The sequence below is a fragment of the Coregonus clupeaformis genome, chromosome 31 (assembly GCF_020615455.1).
Source record: "Coregonus clupeaformis isolate EN_2021a chromosome 31, ASM2061545v1, whole genome shotgun sequence".
Lineage (NCBI taxonomy): Eukaryota > Metazoa > Chordata > Actinopteri > Salmoniformes > Salmonidae > Coregonus > Coregonus clupeaformis.
This window is the reverse complement of record NC_059222.1, coordinates 39129642-39156547: the sequence shown is the minus strand read 5'-3', so window position 1 is coordinate 39156547 and position 26906 is coordinate 39129642. Positions and strand designations below refer to the sequence as shown.

The following is a 26906-nucleotide window of genomic DNA, read 5'->3' as shown; positions in this document are numbered from 1 at the left end:
AAAAAGCATGATCATTACACAGGTGCATCTTGTGCTGGAGACCATAAAAGGCCACTCTAAAATGTACAGTTTTGTCACAACACAATGCCACAGATGTCTTAAGTTTTGAGGGAGCGTGCAATTGGCATGCTGACTGCAGGAATGTCTACCAGAGCTGTTGCCAGAGAATTTAATGTTAATTTCCCTACCATAACGTTGTTTTAGAGAATTTGGGAGTATGTCCAACCGGCCTCACAACCGCAGACCACGTGTATGGCGTCGTGTGGGTGAGCGGTTTGCTGATGTCAACGTTGTGAACAGAGTGCCCCACGGTGGTGGTGGGGCTATGGTATGGGCAGGCATAAGCTACGAACAACGAACACAATTGCATTTTATCGATGGCAATTTGAATGTACAGAAATACCGTAACAAAATCCTGAGGCCCATTGTGAGGCCCATTTTTTTAAGGTATCTGTGACCAACATATACATATTTGTATTCCAAGTCATGTGAAATCCATACATTAGGGCCTAATGAATTTATTTCAATTGACTGATTTCCTTATATGAATTGAAATTGATGCATGTTGCGTTTATATTTTTGTTCAGTATACAGTACCAGTCAAAAGTTTGGACACACTTACTCATTCAAGGTTTATTCTTTATTTTTACATTGTAGAATAATAGTGAAGACATCAAAACTATGAAATAACACACATTAAATCATGTAGTAACCAAAAAAGTGTTAAACAAATCAAAATATATTTTATATTTGAGATTCTTCAAATAGCCACCCTTTGCCTTGATGACAGCTTTGCACACTCTTGGCATTCTCTCAACCAGCTTCACCTGGAATGCTTTTCCAACAGTCTTGAAGGAGTTTCCACATATGCTGAGGACTTGTTGGCTGCTTTTCCTTCACTCTGCAGTCCGACTCATCCCAAACCATCCCAATTGGGTTGAGGTCAGGGGATTGTGGAGGCCAGGTCATCTGATGCAGCACTCCATCACTCTCCTTCTTGGTAAAATAGCCCTTACACAGCCTGGATGTGTGTTGGGTCATTGTCCTGTTGAAAAACAAATGATTGTCCCACTAAGCCCAAACCAGATGGGATGACATGTCGCTGCAGAATGCTGTGGTAGCCATGCTGGTTAAGTGTGCCTTGAATTCTAAATAAATCACAGACAGTGTCACCAGCAAAGCACCCCCACACCATAACACCTCCTCCTCAATGCTTTACGGTGGGAACTACACATGCGGAGATCATCCGTTCACCCACACCGCGTCTCACAAAGACACAACAGTTGGAACCAAAAATCTCCAATTTGGACTCCAGACCAAAGGACACATTTCCACCGGTCTAATGTCCATTGCTTGTGTTTCTTGCCCCAAGCAGGTCTCTTCTTCTTATTGGTGTCCTTTAGTAGTGGTTTCTTTGCAACAATTCGACCATGAAGGCTTGATTCACACAGTCCCCTCTGAACAGTTGATGCTGAGATGTGTCTGTGACTTGAACTCTGTGAAGCATTTATTTGGACTGCAATTTCTGAGGCTGGTAACTCTAATGAACTTATCCTCTGCAGCAGAGGTAACTCGGGGTCTTCCTTTCCTGTGGCAGTCCTCATGAGAGCCAGTTTCATCATAGCGCTTGATTGTTTTTGCGACTGTACTTCAAGAAACTTTAACAATTATTGAAATGTTCTGTACTGACTGACCTTCATGTCTTAAAGTAATGATGGACTGTCGTTTCTCTTTGCTTATTTGAGCTGTTCTTGCCATAATATGGACTTGGTCTTTTACCAAATAAGGCTAATTTCTGTATACCCCCCCTACCTTGTCACAACACAACTGATTGGCTCAAACGCATAAAGAAGGAAAGAAATTCAACAAATTAACTTTTAAGAAGGCACACCTGTTAATTTAAATGCATTCCAGGTGACTACCTCATGAAGCTGGTTGAGAGAATGCCAAGAGCGTGCAAAGCTGTCATCAAGGCAAAGGGTGGCTATTTGAAGAATCTCAAATATAAAATATATTTTGATTTGTTGAACATGATTCTACATGATTACTACATGATTCCATATGTGTTATTTAATAGTTTTGATGTCTTCACTATTATTCTACAATGTAATAAATAGTAAAAATAAAGAAAAACCCTTGAATGAGTAGGTGTGTCAACACTTTTGACTGGTAGTGTAGGTAGGTTAAATCATGTTGGAATGACACAGTCAGAAGCTGATATTACCAATTAGGATTAGACACGTATCAATATAATATGACAATATAGCTGTTATGCATGCAATGTATACACTCTTAGAAAAAAGGGTTCCAAAAGGGTTCTTTGTGGAGGGATAGAGTTTTATCTAGAACATTTTTCCTCCTAAGAACCATTGTTTTTTGTTTTATTCTTTGGAAGGCAAGAAGGGTTCTACATATAGAACCCTTCTTACTCTGAACAAGCTTTTTTATTGTATTGTTCTTTCTTTTAAATTGTGCCTGAGCATTAGTGTTTACATTTTAACATCAGTAGTTGAGTAATCTGATAAATGTAAAAAGATAGGTGTGAGAATATTTTAAACTGTACCTACAGTATATGGGAATATTTGTACATGTATCTGGTATTCCCGTAATCATTTAACATATACAGTACTGACACAGTTGATATCTTTGCCATGATTTTTTTCTTTCAAATTAGTATTTTCTGTGATTTTATTGTTCATAGTAGGAGAATCAAAGGTAGTCTGAGTGAACCAGCAGTGCATTGTATGGTAAACAGCAAATTGGCCACAGTTACCCAATGTTGATCTTTCAGTGTAGCATTTCTAGTGTTGATTCAGGAGTTTAATTTACTCCATAAATAGTTATATTAACAATCAGTGGTGTAAAAGAACCCCAGTGTTGGTGTTAATAATGCACTCCACCATTTAATTTCAGTTTGTGACAAAACAAGCAAGTATAGTGTAGAGAATCATTGTACCATCTAAACCGCTGTGAAATAGATTTTCCATAAACAAAAATATAGTATTTTCCGCTGTTTGAAGCTGGTGTACAAAACTGAAAGTAAAAGACGCAAAAACTAAACTTAAGAACGGGAAGCCTAGAAATAACGCACATAGAACAGATCTACCGCTTCTTAGACTTGCTTTCAATGAGAATGACAGATCTATAACACACATTTCTATATGCATTTGGTCAGGTCGCCCAAAAAGTTACATATTGCAGCTTCAATAACCAGAGTTAAGTGTGATTGTGTCATTTTTACTCTGTGTAGAGTAAAACACTCAAAACCACACCCATCATTATCATATTTCCCGGCATGCTCTATTGCAGGTTGATTTTCTGACTTGTTTTTTCAATATCTGTGTTTTTGCATGTACATTGATTGGTTGATTAATCTTATGTTGCACAAAAATAAATAACATTGTAAACTAATCCAATCTGTTAGTAGTGGGACTTATTGCACCCGTTACTGAGATGGTTGTTCCAGTTTATACTTTTTAGGTAGTCTCAATTATCAACCTTGTATAAACCTGGTAGTCATTCTGAAGGCAGATTACAGGTGATCAATTCAAATTATTGGAAATCCTCACTGCATTTAATAGGAATTACACATCACTTTGCAAGGCTGCTTTGTGTGACTTTCAGTCCTGATGTGGCCTGTAAACCAGAAGTTTCTGGCCACTGCGTTAGGATATAACTAGGCCCTGAAAGAAAGGCCTTATGATATATGTAATGTATTGTCATAAACAAATATGCAAATAAGGCTGGTAGAAACATTCATGGAGGGTTCTAGGAAGAACCCTTCAAAAGATAAAGGGTTCTAGGAAGAACCCTTCATAAAGGGTTCTAGGTAGAACCCTCTGCAAAGGGTTCTACCTAGCACCAAAAAGGGTTCCCCTATGGGGACAAACGGAATAACCCTAAATGGTTCTACTTAGCACCTTTTCTTCTAAGAGTGTACCTACCAGTGATCATGATCATGTAATGGAGATTGCTCAGTGAACCACACTTGCATGAAGAGTGATGAATAACTTTGCCTCTCTCTTTTCTTGTCTCCGTACCCGTCCCTGTATCTGTCCCTGTCTCATGTCCTGTCCCTGTCCCATTTCCTATCTCTGTCCCATTTCCTGTCCCTGTGTCTGTCTCGGTCTCTGTCCCTGTCAGGATGAATGGTGCCGTAACCAGGGGTTACGAGGAGGATGTAGGTAATAGAACGTCGGTGTACGTTCACACCGCCCACGCCATCGTCCAGTCTCCTCATGTATTCCATGATTACGGCTACAACAGTGCACCTCATGATGAGGTAGGTTACAACAGTCCTTCTGCTGTGTAAGAGCCTCGAATTTCAGCCTGTTCAAGTGGGATAGAAAGGGATACCTAGTCAGTTGCATAACGCCTCAAGCACTGCAGTGCCTTAGACCGCTGCGCCACTCGAGAGGCCCGTGGAAATCGCAAATCCAACAATGAGTGCTAAGGTACCACTGCAGCCCCGGGTTCGATCCCAGGCTGTGTCACAACCGGCTGTAACCGGGAGATCCATGAGGCGGCGCACAATTGGCCCAGCGTCGTCCGGGTTAGGGGAGGGTTTGGCCGGCCGGAATGTCCTTGTCTCATCGTGCTCTAGTGACTCCTTGTGGCGGGCCGGGCGCCTGCAAGCTGACTTCAGTCGTCAGTTCGACAGTGTTTCCTACGGCACATTGGTGCGGCTGGCTTCCGGGTTAAGCGAGCAGTGTGTCAAGAAGCAGTGTGGCTCTCAACCTTCGCCGAGTCCGTAGGGGAGTTGCAGCGATTGGATATCACGAAAAAGGGGGTAACGACATGGGCCAGAAAAGTTTGAAGATATTGGAAAGCTGTCAATCCAGCATGACTTCAGCGAGTTCAAGACAACTGGGAACTCGGATAAAACTAGCTCCGACGTGGAAAATACGAAAAAATATTTTTGAACGGTTATCCAACTCGGAATTCGGGCCTCTTTCTAGAGGCCACAAGAATGACCACTGCGCCACCTTCCTGTTCAAGTGAGCACAGCACAACAAGGTGAGTCCAAAAATGTATTGTATGCTGCTGCATAAATGATGCAATATGCCAGGGAGATATGTAAGCTGTAGCCAAGAAAGTAATACTAGGTGTATGTTGTGTAGTAAGCTGTTAGTAGCCCATGTGCCTCACCCTAATAATTTCGTCCCTTTCCCCCTCATAACTTAGCCTACTGTTCTGACTTGGTGGTGCACATGTAGCCTATAGCCTGTTTTACAGAAATGTAATCATTGAATATTGTAAGAGCTTTCATTGTCTGCTTATATGCCCCCTTTATTTATCCTACGGTTCTGACTTGGTGTACAGGGAGAATACTGTAAGAACGGCCCGTGTTCTGAATTCTGTCGCTGTACATTTCAAAAGTGCTGAACAAATAGTTATATTTACTACGTCCGTCCTGGTTCGCTCATTAATGCCTCTTATCCGCTCATCGTTCCCTTATGCCATAGTTTGTACATCTCAATTGTCAGTAGAAACCACATTTATTTAAGCAAGTCAGCCATATCAGCTATGTTTTTTTGAAAAAGCAGTAAAATGAGGCTGAATGAACTGTTTCGCTGCCAGACAAGTCTCAGCTGATAGCCAGATGTAGCGGTGGTAAGGATTCACTCCATGGTGCTGAAAAGAAAGCTCTGCTGTTGGGACAGCTTTATGTAGGCCCTAACAATTTGTGGACACCGTTTGTCACCGTTATAGTGCAATTAATGTATTGTTTAGTGTTGTGTTGTGTAGTGGCTTTGTTGGCATGCCTAAACAAATATATATTTTTTGACCCACCAAGATTTACATGCTAAAATCGCCACAGGATAGAATGACAAACCAAATAAATATTTATAACAGCCTCGAGTTAGGAAGCCTGAATATCGTTTCTTCCCTGTTTTCTCTCTGACGGTGGCGAGAATGATAAATAACTGTAGGCTACTTGTGTGCACTGCAGAGGCCCGTTGGAAGCTTGACCACTCATCATCACACCAACAAGATTTATGATCCAAATTCACTGTATGTCTGCCTTGATGTTCATAAAACTCCACGGACCCCCGATTGCGCAGTGGAACCCAGAACTCCACTGAACAAAAATATAAACGCAACATGTAAAGTGTTGGTCCCATGTTTCATGAGTTGAAATAAAAGATCCCCGAAATGTTCCATACGCACAAAAAGCTTATTTCTCTCAAATGTTGTGCACAAATTTGTTTACATCCTTGTTAATGAGCATTTCTCCTTTGCCAAGATAATCCATCTAACTGACGGGTGTGGCATATCAATAAGCTGATTAAACAGCATGATCGTGCTGGGGACAACAAAAGCCCCCCCTAAAATGTGCAGTTTTGTCACAACTCAATACCACAGATGTTTCCAGTTTTGAGGGAGTGTACAATTAGCATGCTGACTGCAGGAATGGCCACCAGAGCTGTTGCCAGACAGTTTCACTACCATCAGTGGCCTCACAACCGCATACCACGTGTAACCACACCAGCCCAGGAGCAGCCCAGGAACTCCACCTCAGGCTTCTTCATATCTGTGATATTGATTGCTAAAAAATGGTAAGCCTTCTGGCTGTTGAATGCAAGAACCAAAATCTGTGAGCTCTAACTAATGGTAGCTAACTAGCTAGCCTGTTGACCGTGTAGCTCAGTTGGTATAGCATAGCGTTTGCAACGCCAGGGTTGTGGGTTTGATTCCCACGGGGGGCCTGTATGAAGAAAAAAAATGATGCACTCACTCTGGATAAGAGCGTCTGCTAAATGACTAAAATGTAAATGTTCAAGAAGAAGTCAGAGTCAGTCACCCAAAACAGACCAAGGTAACCAAGGTTGATTTAGCTGTCCTGTCTTTTTGATGCTAATGTTTCATTTGATGACTGTACAAAAAAACTATGCTCAAATTGAAGCTTTGAAGAGTATTTGTCATTAGGTATTGGAGCTAAAACTAACTGGCTAATAATTGGATTAGTAGCTACTAGTCTGCCAGCCAGACGAAAGAGAGAGGGTATAATATTATTATTATTATTACCTACCTAGATATCTCATTAGGTGTACTGTATGTTTATCTGTGATATGATTCCTAAAAGAAATGTCAGCCTTCTGGCTGTTGAATGCAAGAATGAATGTCTAACCCTTATGATAGATCATATGATTTATGGAAGCTCAGGGTGGAGGTCTAGATGATTTGACTTTGCTACAAACATACAGTGAGGGGAAAAAGTATTAGATCCCCTGCTGATTTTGTACGTTTGAACACTGACAAAGAAATGATCAGTCTATCATTTTAATGGTAGGTTTATTTGAACAGTGAGAGACAGAATAACAACAACAAAAATCCTGGAAAACGCATGTCCAAAATGTTATAAATTGATTTGCATTTTAATGAGGGAAATAAGTATTTGACCCCCTCTCAATCAGAAAGATTTCTGGCTCCCAGGTGTCTTTTATACAGGTAGCGGGCTGAGATTAGGAGCACACTCTTAAAGGGAGTGCTCCTAATCTCAGCTTGTTACCTGTATAAAAGACACCTGTCCACAGAAGCAATCAATCAATCAGATTCCAAACTCTCCACCATGGCCAAGACCAAAGAGCTCTCCAAGGATGTCAGGGACAAGATTGTAGACCTACACAAGACCATCAACAAGCAGCTTGGTGAGAAGGTGACAACAGTTGGTGCGATTATTCGCAAATGGAAGAAACACAAAAGAACTGTCAATCTCCCTCGTCCTGGGGCTCCATGCAAGATCTCATCTCGTGGAGTTGCAATGATCATGAGAACGGTGAGGAATCAGCCCCGAACTACACAGGAGGATCTTGTCAATGATCTCAAGGCAGCAGGGACCATAGTCACCAAGAAAACAATTGGTAACACACTACGCCATGAAGGACTGAAATCCTGCAGCGCCCGCAAGGTCCCCCTGCTCAAGAAAGCACATATACATGCCCGTCTGAAGTTTGCCAATGAACATCTGAATGATTCAGAGGAGAACTGGGTGAAAGTGTTGTGGTCAGATGAGACCAAAATCGAGCTCTTTGGCATCAACTCAACTCGCCGTGTTTGGAGGAGGAGGAATGCTGCCTATGACCCCAAGAACACCATCCCCACCGTCAAACATGGAAGTGGAAACATTATGCTTTGGGGGTGTTTTTCTGCTAAGGGGACAGGACAACTTCACCGCATCAAAGGGAAGATGGACGGGGCCATGTACCGTCAAATCTTGGGTGAGAACCTCCTTCCCTCAGCCAGGGCACTGAAAATGGGTCGTGGATGGGTATTCCAGCATGACAATGACCCAAAACACACGGCCAAGGCAACAAAGGAGTGGCTCAAGAAGAAGCACATTAAGGTCCTGGAGTGGCCTAGCCAGTCTCCAGACCTTAATCCCATAGAAAATCTGTGGAGGGAGCTGAAGGTTAGAGTTGCCAAACATCAGCCTCAAAACCTTAATGACTTGGAGAAGATCTGCAAAGAGGAGTGGGACAAAATCCCTCCTGAGATGTGTGCAAACCTGGTGGCCAACTACAAGAAACGTCTGACCTCTGTGATTGCCAACAAGGGTTTTGCCACCAAGTACTAAGTAATGTTTTGCAGAGGGGTCAAATACTCATTTTCCACCATAATTTGCTAATAAATTCATTAAAAATCCTACAATGTGATTTTCTGGCATTTTTTCTCTCATTTTGTCTGTCATAGTTGACGTGTACCTATGATGAAAATTACAGGCCTCTCATCTTTTTAAGTGGGAGAACTTGCACAATTGGTGGCTGACTAAATACTTTCTTTCCCCACTGTACATATAGGTAGGGGTAAAGTAACTAAGAAACAGAGTAGATAAGACAGTAGCAGCCCCGTATGTGGTGAGTGTGAAAGTTTGTGTATGTGTGGCGTCAGTATGCATGTGTGCACCTGTTATGTGTGTGTGCGCGTATGTAGTGTGTGTGTGTGTGTGTGTTTGTGTGTGTGTGTGTGTGTTGGGGTGAAGCTGTTCAGGGTCCTGTTGGTTCCAGACTTTGTGCACTGGTACCGCTTGCTGTGCGGTAGCAGAGAGAACAGTCTATTGCTTGGGTAGCTGGAGTCTGACTATTTTTTTAGCCTTCCTCTGACATCACCTGGTATAGAGGTCCTGGATGGCAGGAAGCTCAGCACCAGTGATGTACTTGGCCATACTCATCACCCTCTGTAGCACCTTGCGGTCGGATGCCTTGCAGTTGCCGTACCAAGCGGTGATGCAGCCAGTTAAGATGCTCTCAATGGTGCAACTGTATAACTTTTTGAGGATCTGAGGGCCCATGCCAAAACTTTTCAGCCTCCAAAGAGGGAAGAGGCGCTGTCGTGCCTTCGTCACAATTGTGTGGGTGTGTGTGGACCATGTTAATTCCTTAGTGATGTGGACATCGAGGAACTTGAAGCTCTCGACACGCTCCACTACAGCCCCATTGATGTGGATGGGGGCATGCTCGCCCCTCTACAGGAAACAGTCTACAATCAGCTCCTTTGTATTGCTGACGTTGAGGGAGAGGTTGTTGTCCTGGCACCACACTGCCAGGTATCTGACCTCCTCCCTATAGGCTGCCTCGTCATCGGTGATAAGTCCTAACACCGTTGTGTCGTCAGCAACCTTGATGATGCTGTTGGAGTCGTGAGCGACCACGCAGTTGTGGGTGAACACAGAGTACAGGATGGGACTAAGGACACACCTCTGATGGGCCCCCGTGTTTATGGTCAGCATGGTGGGTGTGTGGTTGCCTACCCTCACCGCCTGGGGGCGGCCCATCAGGAAGTCCAGGATCCAGTTGCAGAGGAAGGTGTTCAGTCCCAGAGTCCTGAGCTTGCTGATGAGCTTGGAGGGGACTATGGTGTTAAATGATGAGCTGTAGACAATAAACAGCATTCTTACATAGGTATTCCTTTTGTCCAGGTGGGTAAGGGCAGTGTGGAGTGCAATAGAGATTGTGTCATCTGTGGATCTGTTGAGGCGGTATGCGAATGTGAGTGGCACGAGGGTGTCTGGGATGATGGTATTGATGTGAGCTATGACCAGCCTTTCAAAGCATTTCATGGCTATAGATGGGAGTGCTACGGGGCGGTAGTCATTTAGGCAGGTTACCTTGGTGTTCTTTGGCACTATGGTGGAGTGCTTGAAACAAGTTGGTATTACAGACCGGGTTAGGGATAGGTTGAAAATGTCTGTGAAGACACTTGCCAGCTGGTCAGCGCATGCTCCGAGTATGGAGATCCTGGTGGTCCGTCTGGAATTAATGTTAACCTATTTAAAGTTCTTAAGGAGAGCGAGATCACACAGTTGTCCGGAACAGCTGGTGCTCTCATGCATGGTTCAGTGTTGCTTGCCTCGAAGCGAGCATAGAAGACATTTAGCTTGTCTAGTAGGCTTGCGTCGCTGGGAAGCTCATGGCTGGGTTTCCCATTGTAATCCATGATAGTTAGCAAACCCTGCCACATCCGTCCAGCGTCAGAGCCGGCATAGTAGGATTCAATCTTAGGCCTGTATTGACGCTTTGCCTGTTTGATGGCTCGTCGGAGGTCATAGCGGGATTTCTTATAAGTGCCCGGATTAGTGTCCTACTCCTTGAAAGCATCAGCTCTAGCCTTTAGCTGAGTGCGGATGTTGCCTGTAATCCATGGCTTCTGGTTGGGGTATGTACTTACTGTCACAATCGTCTTCTTGTGAGATATTGGACCAAGGCGCAGCGTGTGCAAAATACATCTCTTTATTTTGGAAGAGAGAAAAACACGAAACCGAACACTATCCAAAACTAACAAAACAACAAACGACCGTGAAGCTAAATAACGTAAGTGCACAGACAAGCAACAAACGTTCAACATAGACAATTACCCACAAACACATGATGCCCATGGCTGCCTTAAATATGGCTCCCAATTAGAGACAATAAACCACAGCTGTCTCCAATTGAGAACCAATCTAGGCAGCCATCAACATACAAACACCTAGACAAGACATTACCCCATTAAACCTACAAACACCTAGACAAACCAAAACACATACTTCACCATGTCACACCCTGACCTAACTAAACTATTAATGAAAACAAAGATAACTAAGGCCAGGGTGTGACATAACCCCCCCCTTAAGGTGCGAACTCCGGGCGCACCAGCATAAAGTCTAGGGGAGGGTCTGGGTGGGCGTCTGTCCACGGTGGCGGCTCTGGCACTGGTCGTGGTCCCCACCCCACCATAGTCACTACCCGCTTTCGTAGCCTCCTCCAAATGACCACCCTCCAACTTAACCCCACCGGATTAAGGGGCAGCCCCGGACTAAGAGGCAGCACCGAACTAAGGGGCAGCACCGGACTAAGGGGCAGCACCAGGATAAGGGGCAGCACCAGGATAAGGAGCAGCACCAGGATAAGGGGCAGCACCAGGATAAGGGGCAGCACCAGGATAAGGGGCAGCACCGGGCTAAGGGGCAGCACCGGACTAAGGGGCAGCACCGGACTGAATGGCGGATCCTGGCTGGCTGGCTCTGGCGGATCCTGGCTGGACGGCTCTGGCGGATCCTGGCTGGACGGCTCTGGCGGATCCTGGCTGGACGGCTCATGGCTGGCTGACGGATCTGGCTGCTCATGGCTGGCTGACGGATCTGGCTGCTCATGGCTGGCTGACGGATCTGGCTGCTCATGGCTGGCTGACGGATCTGGCTGCTCATGGCTGGCTGACGGATCTGGCTGCTCATGGCTGGCGGAAGGCTCTGGCTGATCCTGTCTGGCGGAAGGCTCTGGCTGATCCTGTCTGGCGGAAGGCTCTGGCTGATCCTGTCTGGCGGAAGGCTCTGGCTGCTCCTGTCTGGCGGAAGGCTTCGGCTGCTCCTGTCTGGCGGAAGGCTTCGCCTGCTCCTGTCTGGCGGAAGGCTCTAGCGGCTCCTGTCTGGCGGAAGGCTTTAGCGGCTCCGGTCTGGCGGACGGCTCTGAAGGCTCATGGCAGACGGGCGGCTTTGCAGGCTCAGTACAGACGGGCAGTTCATGCAGCGCTTGGCAGACGGACAGTTCAGACGGCGTTGGGCAGACGGGCAGTTCAGGCGCCGTTGGGCAGACGGGCAGTTCAAGCGCCGTTGGGCAGACGGGCAGTTCAGGCGCCGTTGGGCAGACGGGCAGTTCAGGCGCCGTTGGGCAGACGGCAGACTCTGGCCGGCCGAGACGCACTATAGGCCTGGTGCGTGGTGCCGGAACTGGAGGTACCGGGCTGAGGACACGCATCTCAGGGCTAGTGCGGGGAGCAGCAACAGGACGCACAGGACTCTGGGGACACACAGGAGGCTTGGTGCGTGGTGTAGGCACTGGTGGTACTGGGCTGAGGACACGCATCTCAGGGCTAGTGCGGGGAGCAGGAACAGGCCGGACCGGGCTGGCGACGCGCACCGTAGGTTTGGTGCGAGTGGCAGGAACAGGCCGGGTCGGGCTGGCGACGCGCACCGTAACCTTGGTGCGGGTGGCAGGAACAGGCCGGACCAGGCTGGCGACGCGCACCGTAGGTTTGGTGCGAGTGGCAGGAACAGGCCTGGCTGGGCTGGCGACGCACCCCGTAGGCTTAGTGCGTAGAGCAGGGACAGGCCGGGCTGGACTGGCGACGCACACCGTGGGCTTGATGCGTGGAGTAGGAACAGGTCGGGCTGGGCTGGCCCCGCACACCGTAGGCTTTGTACGTGGAACAGGAACCGACCGGGCTGGACTGGCGACGCACACCGTGGGCTTGATGCGTGGAGTAGGAACAGGCCGGTCCGTACTGGGAACACACACCACTGGCCTTAACCGGGGATCAGGAACGGGCCGGACCGGACTGGTAACACACCTCAGTCTCTTACGCCGTGCCTCCACTGCTTCCCTCCCTCTACTCGCCAATGGCTCCCGTAATCCGGTAGCCTTCTCTCCACGTCTCTCTGTGGCAGCCTCCTGCTGCCCAGCCGCCTAGCCATGTGCCCCCCAAAAACTTTTTGGGGTTGCCTCTCGTCCTTCCGACGATGGCCCTGCTGACGCCGTTGCTCCTCTCTCAGTCGCCTCTCCACTGTTTCCCTCCATGGCCGGCGATCCATCCCATCCAGGATCTCCTCCCAAGTCCAAGACCCTTTACCGTCCACAATCTCCTCCCATGTCCAGACCCTTGGCTCCTGGACACGCTGCTTGGTCCTGGTCCGGTGGGTAATTCTGTCACGATCGTCTTCTTGTGAGATATTGGACCAAGGCGCAGCGTGTGCAAAATACATCTCTTTATTTTGGAAGAGAGAAAAACACGAAACCGAACACTATCCAAAACTAACAAAACAACAAACGACCGTGAAGCTAAATAACGTAAGTGCACAGACAAGCAACAAACGTTCAACATAGACAATTACCCACAAACACATGATGCCCATGGCTGCCTTAAATATGGCTCCCAATTAGAGACAATAAACCACAGCTGTCTCCAATTGAGAACCAATCTAGGCAGCCATCAACATACAAACACCTAGACAAGACATTACCCCATTAAACCTACAAACACCTAGACAAACCAAAACACATACTTCACCATGTCACACCCTGACCTAACTAAACTATTAATGAAAACAAAGATAACTAAGGCCAGGGTGTGACACTTACGGTCATTGTGGGGACAACATTGTCAACTGACTTATTAATGAAGCTGGTGACTGATGTGGTAAACTTATCAATGTTATTGGATGAATCCCGGAACATATTCCAGTCTGTGCTAGCGAAAGTCCTGTAGCTTAGCATCCACTTAATCTGACCACTTCTGTATTGAGTGTGTCACTGGTACTTTCTGTTTGAGTTTTTGCTTTTAAGCAGAAAGCAGGAGGATAGAGTTATTTACATTTACATCATTTAGCAGACGCTCTTATCCAGAGCGACTTACAAATTGGTGCATTCAACTTATGATAGCCAGTGGGACAACCACTTTTGAATTTATTTTTAATTTTATGGGGGGGTGGGGGAGGGAGGGGTAGAAGGATTACTTTATACTATTCCAGGTATTCCTTAAAGAGGTAGGGTTTCAAGTGTCTCCGGAAGGTGGTCAGTGACTCCGTTGTCCTGGCGTCGTGGGGGAGCTTGTTCCACCATTGGGGTGCCAGAGCAGCAAATAGCTTTGACTGGGCTGAGCTGGAAATGTGCTTCCGTAGAGGTAGGGGAGCTAGCAGGCCAGAAGTGGATGAACGTAGTGCCCTCGTTTGGGTGTAGGGTCTGATCAGAGCCTGAAGGTACGGAGGTGCCGTTCCCCTCACAGCTCCGTAGGCAAGCACCATGGTCTTGTAGTAGATGCGAGCCTCAACTGGAAGCCAGTGGAGTGTGCGGAGGAGCGGGGTGACATGAGAGATCTTGGGAAGGTTGAACACCAGACGGGCTGCAGCGTTCTGGATAAGTTGTAGGGGTTTAATGGCACAGGCAGGGAGCCCAGCCAAAAGCGAGTTGCAGTAATCCAGACGGGAGATGACTAGTGCCTGGATTAGGACCTGTGCCGCTTTCTGTATAAGGTAGGGTCGTACTCTGCGAATGTTGTAGAGCATGAACCTGCAGGATCGGGTCACCGCTTTGATGTTAGCAGAGAACGACAGGGTGTTGTCCAGGGTCACGCCAAGGTTCTTTGCACTCTGGGAGGAGGACACAATGGAGTTGTCAACCGTGATGGCGAGATCATGGAGCGGGCAGTCCTTCCCCGGGAGGAAGTGCAGCTCCGTCTTGCCGAGGTTCAGCTTGAGGTGGTGATCCGACATCCACACTGATATGTCTGCCAGACATGCAGAGATGCGATTCGCCACCTGGTTATCAGAAGGGGGAAAGGAGAAAATTAATTGTGTGTCGTCTGCATAGCAATGATAGGAGAGACCATGTGAGGATATGACAGAGCCAAGTGACTTGGTGTATAGAGAGAATAGGAGAGGGCCTAGAACTGAGCCCTGGGGGACACCAGTGGTGAGAGCACGTGGTGCGGAGACAGATTCTCGCCACGCCACCTGGTAGGAGCGACCTGTCAGGTAGGACGTAATCCAAGAGTGAGCAGCGCCGGAGATGCCCAACTCGGAGAGGGTGGAGAGGAGGATCTGATGGTTCACAGTATCAAAGGCAGCGGATAGGTCTAGAAGGATAAGAGCAGAGGAGAGAGAGTTAGCTTTAGCAGTGCGGAGAGCCTCCGTGACCCAGAGAAGAGCAGTCTCAGTTGAATGACCAGTCTTGAAACCTGACTGGTTTGGATCAAGAAGGTCATTCTGAGAGAGATAGCAGGAGAGTTGGCTAGAGACGGCACGCTCAAGAGTTTTGGAGAGAAAAGAAAGAAGGGATACTTGTCTGTAGTTATTGACATCGGAGGGATCGAGTGTAGGTTTTTTGAGGAGGGGTGCAACTCTCGCTCTCTTGAAGACGGAAGGGACATGGCCAGCGGTCAAGGATGAGTTGATGAGCGAGGTGAGGTAAGGGAGAAGGTCTCCGGAAATGGTCTGGAGAAGAGAGGAGAGGATAGGGTCAAGCGGGCAGGTTGTTGGGCGGCCAGCCGTCACAAGTCGCAAGATTTCATCTGGAGAGAGAGGGGAGAAAGAAGTCAAAGCATAGGGTAGGGCAGTGTGAGCAGGACCAGCGGTGTCATTTGACTTAATAAATTAGGATTGGATGTCGTCAACCTTCTTTTCAAAATGGTTGACGAAGTCATCCACAGAGAGGGAGGAGGAGGAGGAGGAAGGCAAGGGAGGGCCTTGTATGCGTTTCTGTGTATGGAGTAAAAGTGATCTAGTTTTGTCTAGTTGCACAAGTGACATGCTGGTAAAAATGAGGTAAAACAGATTTCAGTTTCCCTGCATTAAAATCACTGGCCACCAGAAATGGGATCTCTGGATGTGCATTTTCTTGTTTGCTTATGGCCCTATGCAGCTTGTTGAGTGCGGTCTTAGTGCCAGCATCGGTTTGTGGTGGTAAATAGACAGTTATGAAAATTATAGATGAAAACTCTCTAGGGAGGAGGGGTGTGTCTCTAATGTTAAGGAAGTCTTGAGAGATGTACACCGAGTATACAAAACATTAAGAACACCTGCTCTTTCCATGACAGACTAACCAGGTGAATCCAGGTGAAAGCTATGATCCCTTAGTCCTTTGTTAAATCCACTTCAATCAGTGTAGATGAAGGGGAGTAGACAGGTTAAATAAATAACTTTAAGCCTTGAGACAATTGAGACATGGATTGTGTATGTGTGCCATTCAGAGAGTGAATGGGCAAAGACAACATATTTGAGTGCCTTTGAACAGGGTATGGTAATAGCTGCCAGGACCACCGGTTTGTGTCAAGAACTGCAACGCTGCTGGATTTCTAATGCTCAACTGTTTCCCGTGTGTATCAAGAATGGTCCACCACCCAAAGGACATCCAGCCAACACAACTGTGGGAAGCATTGGAGTCAACATGGGCCAGCATCCCTGTGGAACATTTGACACCTTGTAAAGTCCATGCCCCGACAAATTGAAGCTGTTCTGAGGGCAAAAAGGGGGGGGGGGGGGAATTGGTCCTGAGCCCATAAGTCGGTTACTACCCACTGCAGCGCCATCTTCTCAATGGACTATCAGATATTATGTTACGTTTTCTCAAATGTTAGAGTGAAAACCTTAGGATTATAAAATGTAACTTTGTCACCTTGCACACAGGTTGATAACTTGTAGCTACACAATAATGGCGACAACAGTGATCACTCATAATATATTCAAGTTCATCTTAAGAAAATGAACTTGAAGAACTGGAACACCAGTTAGCTGAAGAGAGAGAGGCAGAACGGTTCAATTACGAAATAGAGATGGAGAGACTCGAACTCACCATGGATAGAAGATATCAGGAGATGCAGCTGGAGAGTAGAGAAAGAGCTGAAGGCGGCGGAGCGGCACCACTCACTCCTAGAAAAGGGTGAAGGTTACCCTAACCCTCTATGCACCCCCAGGCGCATCTTGCTCAGTCAGCCGACAAAGCGTGGCACCAAGTAGGAGCCAACAACTCAAGACGCGATCGACCACCAGGCAGGATCACGTGAAGGGCACTCCGGCAGGCCCCAGACCAGCCACCCGCTCATACCAGAACAGCCTCCAGCAGCTTCCCATGTCTCCTGGCATGACACCAACCAAGAACTTACCTCAGGGCCAGGTGTCCACGACCATGATCTAGTCAACCAGAGCAATGCCTCCTCCTTGCTGCTAGTCCCATGCCGTTGGACTGATCCACCTCCATTGTTTAATCAGTCGGCCCAGCTCTCAGCATCAACTGCTGGGACACCTTTGAGCATGCCAGCACCACCAGCACTTATCCTACAAAGGTCACAGGGTGGCGCCACCACACAGGCCAATCCACGCCAGCAGCCATTTACATTTACATTTACATCATTTAGCAGACGCTCTTATCCAGAGCAACTTACAAATTGGTGCATTTAACTTATGATAGCCAGTGGGACAACCACTTTTCTTATTTTTCTTATTTTTTAATGGGGGGTGGGGGAAGAAGGATTACTTTATACTATTCCAGGTGTTCCTTAAAGAGGTAGGGTTTCAAGTGTCTCCGGAAGGTGGTCAGTGACTCCACTGTCCTGGCATCGTGGGGGAGCTTGTTCCACCATTGGGGTGCCAGAGCAGCGAATAGCTTTGACTGGGCTGAGCGGGAACTGTGCTTCCGTAGAGGTAGGGGCGCTAGCAGGCCAGAGGTGGATGAACGTAGTGCCCTCGTTTGGGTGTAGGGTCTGATCAGAGCCTGAAGGTAAGGAGGTGCCATTCCCCTCACAGCTCCGTAGGCAAGCACCATGGTTTTGTAGTAGATGCGAGCTTCAACTGGAAGCCAGTGGAGTGTGCGGAGGAGCGGGGTGACATGAGAGAACTTGGGAAGGTTGAACACCAGACAGGCTGCAGCGTTCTGGATAAGTTGTAGGGGTTTAATGGCACAGGCAGGGAGCCCAGCCAACAGCAAGTTGCAGTAATCCAGACGGGAGATGACAAGTGCCAACACCTGGGTTGCCTCTAGCACCTGTGACTCCAGGCCCAAATGTAATGGACCTAGTTGTAGCCTCCTCCTTTGGGATCCCAAAGCCAAAACTCACACACTTCAGCAGTAGTCGTGAGAGTGACTTCGCCCTACTGAGGATGGCCCTGGACATCCTGCTTGGTATTACAAGTACCAAGTTCTGCTAGAGCGCCTCAAGCTTCCAAGTGCTTACAAACTGGCCCAGTCATGTATGCACGATCCAAATCCCTACTCCACTGCCCTGAGTGCACTCCAAGACAAGTATGGACAGCCAAGGCAGTTGGTGCAGAGCGAGCTTGCAGCCATCCTGATTACGGCATCTGTCAAGATGGGAGATGCTGCAGCATTGATGAGTTTGCTCTCTCAGTTCATTCTCTCATGAGTATGCTCCAGACACTAGAGGGTGCCAACAGATTCGAGATGATGTGTGGCTCACACGTGGATCGCCTTCTCGGCATGCTGCCAGAAGCCTACAGAGACGGTTTTGTAGAGTATTGCCTTACTAAAGGCATTCTACAAACAGGGGTCAAGAGAACCTACACCTTACCTGACTGCATGGTTAGTCAAGTCTCGGGCCAAGTGGATTGCCAGTCGGGCTGTCGAGTTGTACCAGAAAGAGGACAAGGGAGCTAAAGAACAGCGTACGTCTTCCCACAACAAGAACAAGTCTGCCACCGTCCTCTACAACACAGACCAGACTACTGAATTCAGAGTCTTCACCACAGTCCAAGAGGAACTCTTCAGCTCAGCAGGAAGGGAAGGCATCCAAGGGCAAAGAGAAGCCTAAACCGTACAGCCCTTTCTGCAAGAACCAAGAACACTACCTCAGTTCTTGTGAGGAGTTTAAGAAGCTCTCCCAAGACCAAATAGCTCAGTGGGTCAAGGATAAAGACCGGTGCTGGTGGTGTGGGCGAGGACACCAGCCAGATTCCTGCACCCTAAAGAAGACGTGCAACGTCTGCAAAGAGGAACACCTGACTGTCCTTCATGACCTCGCTGAAGAAGAGGATAAGAGTATCCTGATGGTCAGCACACCTCCGACCACAGTCTACCTGGACCGCCCAAATCACTCTGGCCGTGTGATGCTAAAACTGGTGAAAGTTCGGCTCCACAATGGTAACAAATCACTCGAAACCTATGCAGTCCTAGATGACGCTCAGAGCGTACCATTGTCCTTCCCTCTGCTGTTCAGCAGCTGGTGCCAAAGAAGCAGAGTCCCTGATGGTTAGGACTGTATATCAAGAGGGGGTGCAGTTAAAAGGCCACTCAGTCACTTTTAAGCTCTCACCAGTGTGCAACCCATCCAAAGCAGTTCTGTATCACCAAAACCTTCACTGCTGATGACCTCGCAGAGTACTCCTACCCAGTGGAGGCTCTGATGGAACCGGTGCGCATGGAACCTCAAGGTGGACCTGTTGCAGTCCACACCAGGACTTGGTTGGGCACTCCAGGGGCCTTCCAACTTCCCATCCAATTCCGGCAAGGAACAACAGTGCCTGTTCACTTCCACCATCTCCCGTTCAGATGACCTCTTCCGCCATGTGGAGAAGCCGTGGCAGATTGATACCCTGCCTTACTGCAACGAGAAGATGATGGCGACCCTAAGCAAGATGAGGCTATCCGCACCCTTGAGACTGACACCATATGTGTGACTGTTGGAGATGTTGCACGCTACACCACTCCTCTTCTCCGAGTAAGGACTCTCCATGTTTGAAAGCACCCAAGGAGGCAGTCTTGGCTCATCTGAGGAGCACCGAGCGGTGTCTAGCCAAGAACCCAGAGCAGGAGAAGATCTACTGTCAAGAAGTTCTGAAGTTAGAAACTGCAGGCTATATGATCAAGCTCTCCCAAGAAGAGGTTGACTCTGTAGAGGAGTCCTGGTACATCCCGCACCATCTGGTGCACTACAATGGAAATAACAGGTTAGTTTTCAACTGTTGCTTCGCATACAAGGGCCAAGTTCTTAACGAACTCCTCCTACCAGGACCCACCTTGAGTCCTTCCCTCCTTGGCATCCTCCTGAGATTCAGGCAGCACACAGTGGATATCTGTGGAGACATCACGACCATTTTTCATCAAGTGCACCTGCTACCCCAAGACCGAGGCCTTCTCCGATTCCTGTGAAGGGATCTGAAGAGTGACCAAGGACCAGACGTCTACGAATGGCAGGTTCTTCCTTTTGGCATGACCTGCAGCCACTGCTGCTCCACATTCGCCTTGCAGCAACATGTGCGAGATCACAAGGATGGTAACGAGGATGTGCCACAGATGGTGGAACATGCCTTCTATGTTGACAAATGCCTGCATAGCCTCCCTGCATCCCAGGAAGCACGCCAACTGGTGAACAAGACAAGGACTCTGCTAGCCACAGGAGGATTTGAGATCTGTCAATGGGCGAGTAATGTCCTGGCCGTTGTTGAGCATCTCCCTAAAGAAGCAAGATCTGTGAGCACAGAACTGTGGCTCTCCCAAAACTGTGTGGACCCTAAAGAACCCACATTAGGACTCCGCTGGCACTGCTCTACAGACACATTGGGGTACAAGTCCCGCACTGTGGTGGAGCCGACACCACACGATGAGGACCATCTACCGTACTCTTGCCAGCCAGTACTATCCCCTGGGATATATAATTCCCTACTCGACGACAGCAAAGATCCTGGTACAGGAGCTCTGGATGACGGAGAGCGGATGGGACGACCCCATCTTACCGGCACCCTTACAAGACCAGTGGAAGGAGTAGGAGTGCGAACTCCGACCCTGTCAGAGGTCACCATCCCTAGGTGTTATGTCCCTCCAAACATAGACAGCGCCACAGTGACCATCGACATCCACATCTTCTGCGATGCTTCAGAGAGAGCATACAGCTCTGTGGCATATCTCCCCACCGAGGACGACCAAGTACATGTCTCATTCCTCGTGGCAAGATCTCGAGTGGCACCCAAGCACCTGGAGCTCAGTGCTGCCCTGACCGGAGCCCAACTAGCTCGTCTTCTGCAAACTGAGCTTACTTTGGAGGTCCGCAGGACCACCTTGTGGTCAGATTCAACGACCATCTTGAACTGTCTGTAATCGGAGTCGTGTCGTTATAAAGGGTTTGTCGGCATCAGAGTCACTGAGATACAAGATCTCACGGATGTTAGAGAGTGGAGATATGTCGACACTGCTAACAACCCAGCAGACGACATCACAAGGGGAAAAACTCTGGCTGAGCTAACCCGAGTGAACCACTTGACTCAAGATCCACACTTCCTGTAACAGTCACCTGACACCTGGCCTGTGATGCACAGTACTGTTAGAGAAGAGGACACCACTGAATGTCGCAAATCTAACTTCTGCAGTCAGGTCACCCTTAGTCCTGATCCTGTAAAGGTAGACTGGAGCACATCTCACAGATGGAAGGGCTCTGTGAGTCCTTGTACCAAACTATGATTCCAACTGTTGGTGATCCCAAGCCTTCAAGGCACAACATGGAGACTTTCCTGCTTAACCTCTATGGGATCGGTGTCACGTATATGGGACGGTTGAGCTAACGTGCGCTAATGTGATTAGCATGACTGTTGTAAGTAACAGCAAACTTTCCAGGACATAGACATGTCTTATATGGGCAGAAAGCTTAAATTCTTGTTAATCTAACGGCACTGTCCAATATACAGTAGCTATTACAGTGAAAAAATGCCATGCTATTGTTTGAGGAGAGTGCACAACAACAAAAAACACTGCTGCCATCTAGTGGCCAAAATATAAATTGCCCCTAAACTGAAATATTATATCGTGGCCTTTCTCTTACATTTCAAAGATGATGGAACCAAAAAATAAATAACATTTTTTCTTGTTTATATTATCTTTTACCAGATCTAATGTGTTAAAACCCTTAGAGATCCTGTCGGACAATGGGACTAATTTCTAAGGGGCGGACAGAGAACTGCAAGAGGCCTTTACGGCCCTCGGGCCTGATCTCCAGGAACAGAAGATCACCTTTCAGTTCAACACCCCGAATGCACCACATTTCGGAGGCGCCTGGGAGAGGGAGATAAGGTCTGTGAAGAATGCTCTTCGTGTAGCAGTTGAAGACAAGTCACAACATGAACATGTCCTCCTGACGATCCAAGCCCCTTGGCTATGTTTAAGTGGATGTAGCAGACGCCAATCCTGTTCCGCCTAATCTGCCCTTGATGGGGCGGCATGATGTTTCGCTCCCACATGCCGTAAATGCAGACATAGACCTTCTTGTATGATGCTGTTGGAAGCATAATCAGGTCCTGGCAGATCACTTCTGGACCCACTTCATGCGGAACTATTTGCCAAGTCTTCAGCAGGCAGAAGTGGTGGAAGGACACTCCAGACTTGAAGGTTGGGAAAGTGGCCATGATAGTGGATCCTCAGCTACCAAGAGCTTCATGGCCCATCAGACGGATAGTGAAGACAATACCAGGTGCAGATGTAAGGATCCAGACTGCGGAGGTCAAGGTCAAGGATTTAATCTAGCTGCTTCCTGTTGCCCGATTGGTAGAGCTTCCCGCCATGTTAGAGGATGCAGACTTGCCTTCATAGAAAGGAAGATGGAGGCTTTTACTAAATTTGAATTAGTTACACTAATTCTGGGGCGGCTGTATAAAAGCCCGTTAAATTTGAATTTAGAATCCTCTAAATGTAATTATATCTACAAGGACATTTTATTGATCTGCCAGTATTTTCATTTAGAGATTCCAGTAAACTCTTTGATGTTTCCTTTCATGTGTCCTACCAATTATTATTGGATTATTCACCATGGCAACCAATTGTTAGTATAAAAACTGAACTTATTTCTCAGTTCCTTTGGCTTTCATTTGCTGGGATATTTGTGCGTTTTTGACCAAATGTAAGTCAGTACAAATACTTATTTCACTTTTATAATATTCCTGTTGCTGTTGTTATATGTAAATACAAGAAATGTGTATGTAGAGGGGTAACTTTGTTCACCAGTTCTCTTACCATTTTGTACAGTTATGTGATTAGCCTACCATTTGGTGTAACTGTGATGTTAATTCTCCTGAGAGGAATTATGGTTAGTTATTTTTCTGTTATTGTAAATTATGTATAGAGATTGCTGACATTACTGTTTAATGTAATATTGTTTATTGGATTTACATTGTAGTAATTGTATATTTATTTTATCCTGTTTACCTCTGTACACAGGCCACATGTATACTCTGTTTCATTATAACCTAGTTTATTATGTTATGTAAATAACTGACAAGAGAATTTATGAAGAATGACAACCTTTCATTACAGTCTGGTTTCTTTATTCACGTTCAACAACAGAAAACATTCCAAAATGTGTAACTCAAGAGTGTTTACTCATTAGAAAAATTCTAATAAGTTATACATCTCCAGTATCATCACAAAAGTCTATTTCGTAAAATGATGAAATAGACCTTGTTATTATACTGAATAATATACCATGGGCCTCAGACGCAGAGGCCTATAGGCTGCCCTGTAGATAATCATGGCATTCTGCAATGAATAGACGGTAGACAGGGGGTGGGCTCTAGATGATTCTATCAGCCAATCAGGGCTGTATGTAAATATATAAACATTTGTATCCCCACGCCCACACAGTCGGACTGTGCATTTCAGTGGTCCAAGGATGCACAGGGAAATAAATGATAAAAAATACATTTTGGAGTTATATAAAAAATAAACAGTGATTTATTAGACAAAGTGATGATTTAGACTGCATATGGGCTTTATGAGTCATGACAGATGTCATTGTGTTCTCACACATGCAGTCACACACACACACCCACCCACACAGCTGACTGCGGAGTGTCCCTGTTCTGTGCAGGGCATAAAGTATGTGCTAATTCCCGAGGGACTGAGGGATTTCCAGTGGCTACGGGGTCTATTGGGGAAGACGCCAGTCTCTGAAGGACCCTACAAGAACAGACGGTAAGCAGACTGACGTGGCGAGTCTCACACTCACATACACACACAATCTACACTGCTCAGTGTTATCTCTGCTGTCTTATCTGCAGGCCGTGGATGGACTACTCAGGACAGTTTGATGAGAACCGCTTCTATGTTCTTCACCCTGACTTTCTCAGATACGTCCGCAAAAGGTATAACAAAGTGTCCAATAATAATAATAATAATTTGGTGGATGCTTATATTTGGTAGAGCACAGTGCTTGCAACGCGACAATTGTGGGTTAGATTCCAGCTGGAACCACCTATACGAAAGTGTATGCACGCATGACTATAAATCACTTCGGATAAAGTGGTCTGCTAAATGGCATATATTATATTTAAGAAGACACACAACATGGGGCAGTTCCCATAGAAATGACTAGTAAAGTTAGCTTAGCATAGTCATAGCGTCAAGTTTGCTATGTAGAACCACGTGATCACAGTCAGTGCATGCAGTGCAGTAGCCGCTTCTGAGTGACTTCTGAAATGGAACTGTGTGTTTGTGTGTGTGCGCTCCTTATCTGTAGGTTCCTGTGGTCCCAGGCTCTGAAGGGTTTGGGGTGGACTATATTCAGACCTACTAACGGAGCGTTCACACTCTTCCTGGCCCTGCACACCTGTGACGTGGTGAGTCTGTACGCCACGAACACACACACACACACACACACACACACACAATAGAGGAGACACTAATAATATCACCATTTAATTATTTGATGGCCTTATGTGGGTTCGATTCCAGTTGGAACCACCCATACGAAAGTGTATGCACGCATGACCGTAAATCGCTTTGGATAAAGTTGTCTGCTAAATGGCATGTATTATATTTAAGAAGACACACAACATGGGGCAGTTCCCATAGAAATGACTAGTAACGTTAGCTCTTTATTTAACTTGGGGGTTCTCTGGTGAAAAAGTAGAAAGTAGCGCACTACAGTCTACATATGGGGAACATGGTGTCATCGGAGATCCTCTTCTGTCTCTCCCCCTTTCCCCTCTCAGGTGGATGCGTATGGATTTATCACAGAGGACCACGGTAAATATCCCAACTATTATGTTGAGAGGTACTCTAAAACCAAAGTCATCTTCTACGCTAATCACGACTACAGCCTAGAGATTAAGAGCTGGAAGAAATTGCATGACACCAAGATCATCCGGCTTTATCAGAGACAGGAGGACCCAGAGGGAACGACAGGAAAACCGAAACAACCATAGAACCCTGTCTGTCTGCACAGGTGGACAAAGATACATCAATATGTGTCTTGTTACAAAATACCCAAAATAACAATTGTAATGTGGAAATGTAAGATAAAAAAAGTTCATATTTAGTTGAGTGGTTAACACAATGTTTAGCATATTGATATATTGTCCCTTTCTGTAATACACATGATTTCCAGTGTTCTGTTTGGGACTCTCGGGTTGATGGTGGTCACTAGACTCGATGCTGTATGTTATGGATTAAACTCATAACTGTTGATAGTCACTGACGCCAGACTGGAGGTTCAAGGACTCAAGACACACGGATTATTATTGTATTGTGTGAAACACTGATTATGAAGCAGCTGGCAAAGCCACTACGTTTTGTTTCGACTTCCTATTTCTATGGTCTTCTAAATCTTGTCTTTCTAAGATGGTGGCCCGTGAGGCTTGCCATGGTACAAACGCTAGAGAGAATATAGTAGACGGTATGTGTCAAAAAGTGATTGTTGGGCTATTTTTGTGTCCTGTGTTTACATCCTTTTAAGGACGTCCTGTCCGGATGTTGTCACGCTATCGAGTGAGTGCTTATGTAACTTGATAGTGCAGCGGTTCCTTTGAAGTATAAAGCACCTGTTTGAAATAAAAAGTAATGTCCTGGTGATTGATGTGTTGTGTAGTGACCTCGTTGAACTGTTCAATGTGTTAGAACATTTTAAACAGTTGGGAATTTTTGTAGTGAACGGGGAGGCCTGAGTTTGAAGTGTTTGAAGAGTTGAAACAGTTGAGAATTTTTGTAGTGAACGGGGAGGCCTGAGTTTGAAGTGTTTGAAGAGTTGAAACAGTTGTGAATTTTTGTAGTGAACGGGGAGGCCTGAGTTTGAAGTGTTTGAAGAGTTGAAACAGTTGGGAATTTTTGTAGTGAACGGGGAGGCCTGAGTTTGAAGTGTTTGAAGAGTTGATGTATAGGAGTTGCTGTATAGTGAGCTTGTGACCCCTTGTAGAATGAAAAAGTAATTTCCGAGGGGGGTAGGTCTGCCTGAGTACTAACACGCCCGTGACGTCCTTAACATAGCAAGTAGGACCCAGGCTATATCATAGAGAAAGGGATGAGTATAAATCATCAATATATGATGCTCCAAAAAATAGTTTCCTAATGTGTATAGAACCCAAATACCTCCCGTAACTGTACTGAAAGATCAAGTGTTGATGTCTAATGGACAACTACAGTGGGGGAAAAAAGTATTTAGTCAGCCACCAATTGTGCAAGTTCTCCCACTTAAAAAGATGAAGAAGAACTATGACAGACAAATTGAGATTTTTTTTCTCCAGAAAATCACATTGTAGGATTTTTAATGAATTTATTTGCAAATTATGGTGGAAAATAAGTATTTGGTCACCTACAAACAAGCAAGATTTCTGGCTCTCACAGACCTGTAACTTCTTCTTTAAGAGGCTCCTCTGTTCTCCACTCGTTACCTGTATTAATGGCACCTGTTTGAACTTGTTATCAGTATAAAAGACCCCTGTCCACAACCTCAAACAGTCACACTCCAAACTCCACTATGGCCAAGACCAAAGAGCTGTCAAAGGACACCAGAAACAAAATTGTAGACCTGCACCAGGCTGGGAAGACTGAATCTGCAATAGGTAAGCAGCTTGGTTTGAAGAAATCAACTGTGGGAGCAATTATTAGGAAATGGAAGACATACAAGACCACTGATAATCTCCCTCGATCTGGGGCTCCACGCAAGATCTC

General features: G+C 46.5%; 1 protein-coding gene across 1 annotated transcript in view; it reads left to right on the top strand.

The window, feature by feature from the left end:
* Nucleotides 1-26367, top strand: part of LOC121547865 (alpha-N-acetylgalactosaminide alpha-2,6-sialyltransferase 1-like) — a 48783-nt gene extending 22416 nt beyond the window's left edge. Inside the window, exons 5-9 of the mRNA XM_041859293.2 lie at nucleotides 4144-4282; nucleotides 23830-23933; nucleotides 24020-24103; nucleotides 24478-24577; nucleotides 24953-26367. Of these exons, the coding sequence (XP_041715227.2) occupies nucleotides 4144-4282; nucleotides 23830-23933; nucleotides 24020-24103; nucleotides 24478-24577; nucleotides 24953-25165 (640 nt within the window). The 3' untranslated portion in view covers nucleotides 25166-26367. The remainder of the gene's footprint in view (nucleotides 1-4143; nucleotides 4283-23829; nucleotides 23934-24019; nucleotides 24104-24477; nucleotides 24578-24952) is intronic.
* The last annotated feature ends 539 nt before the right edge of the window (nucleotides 26368-26906 follow it).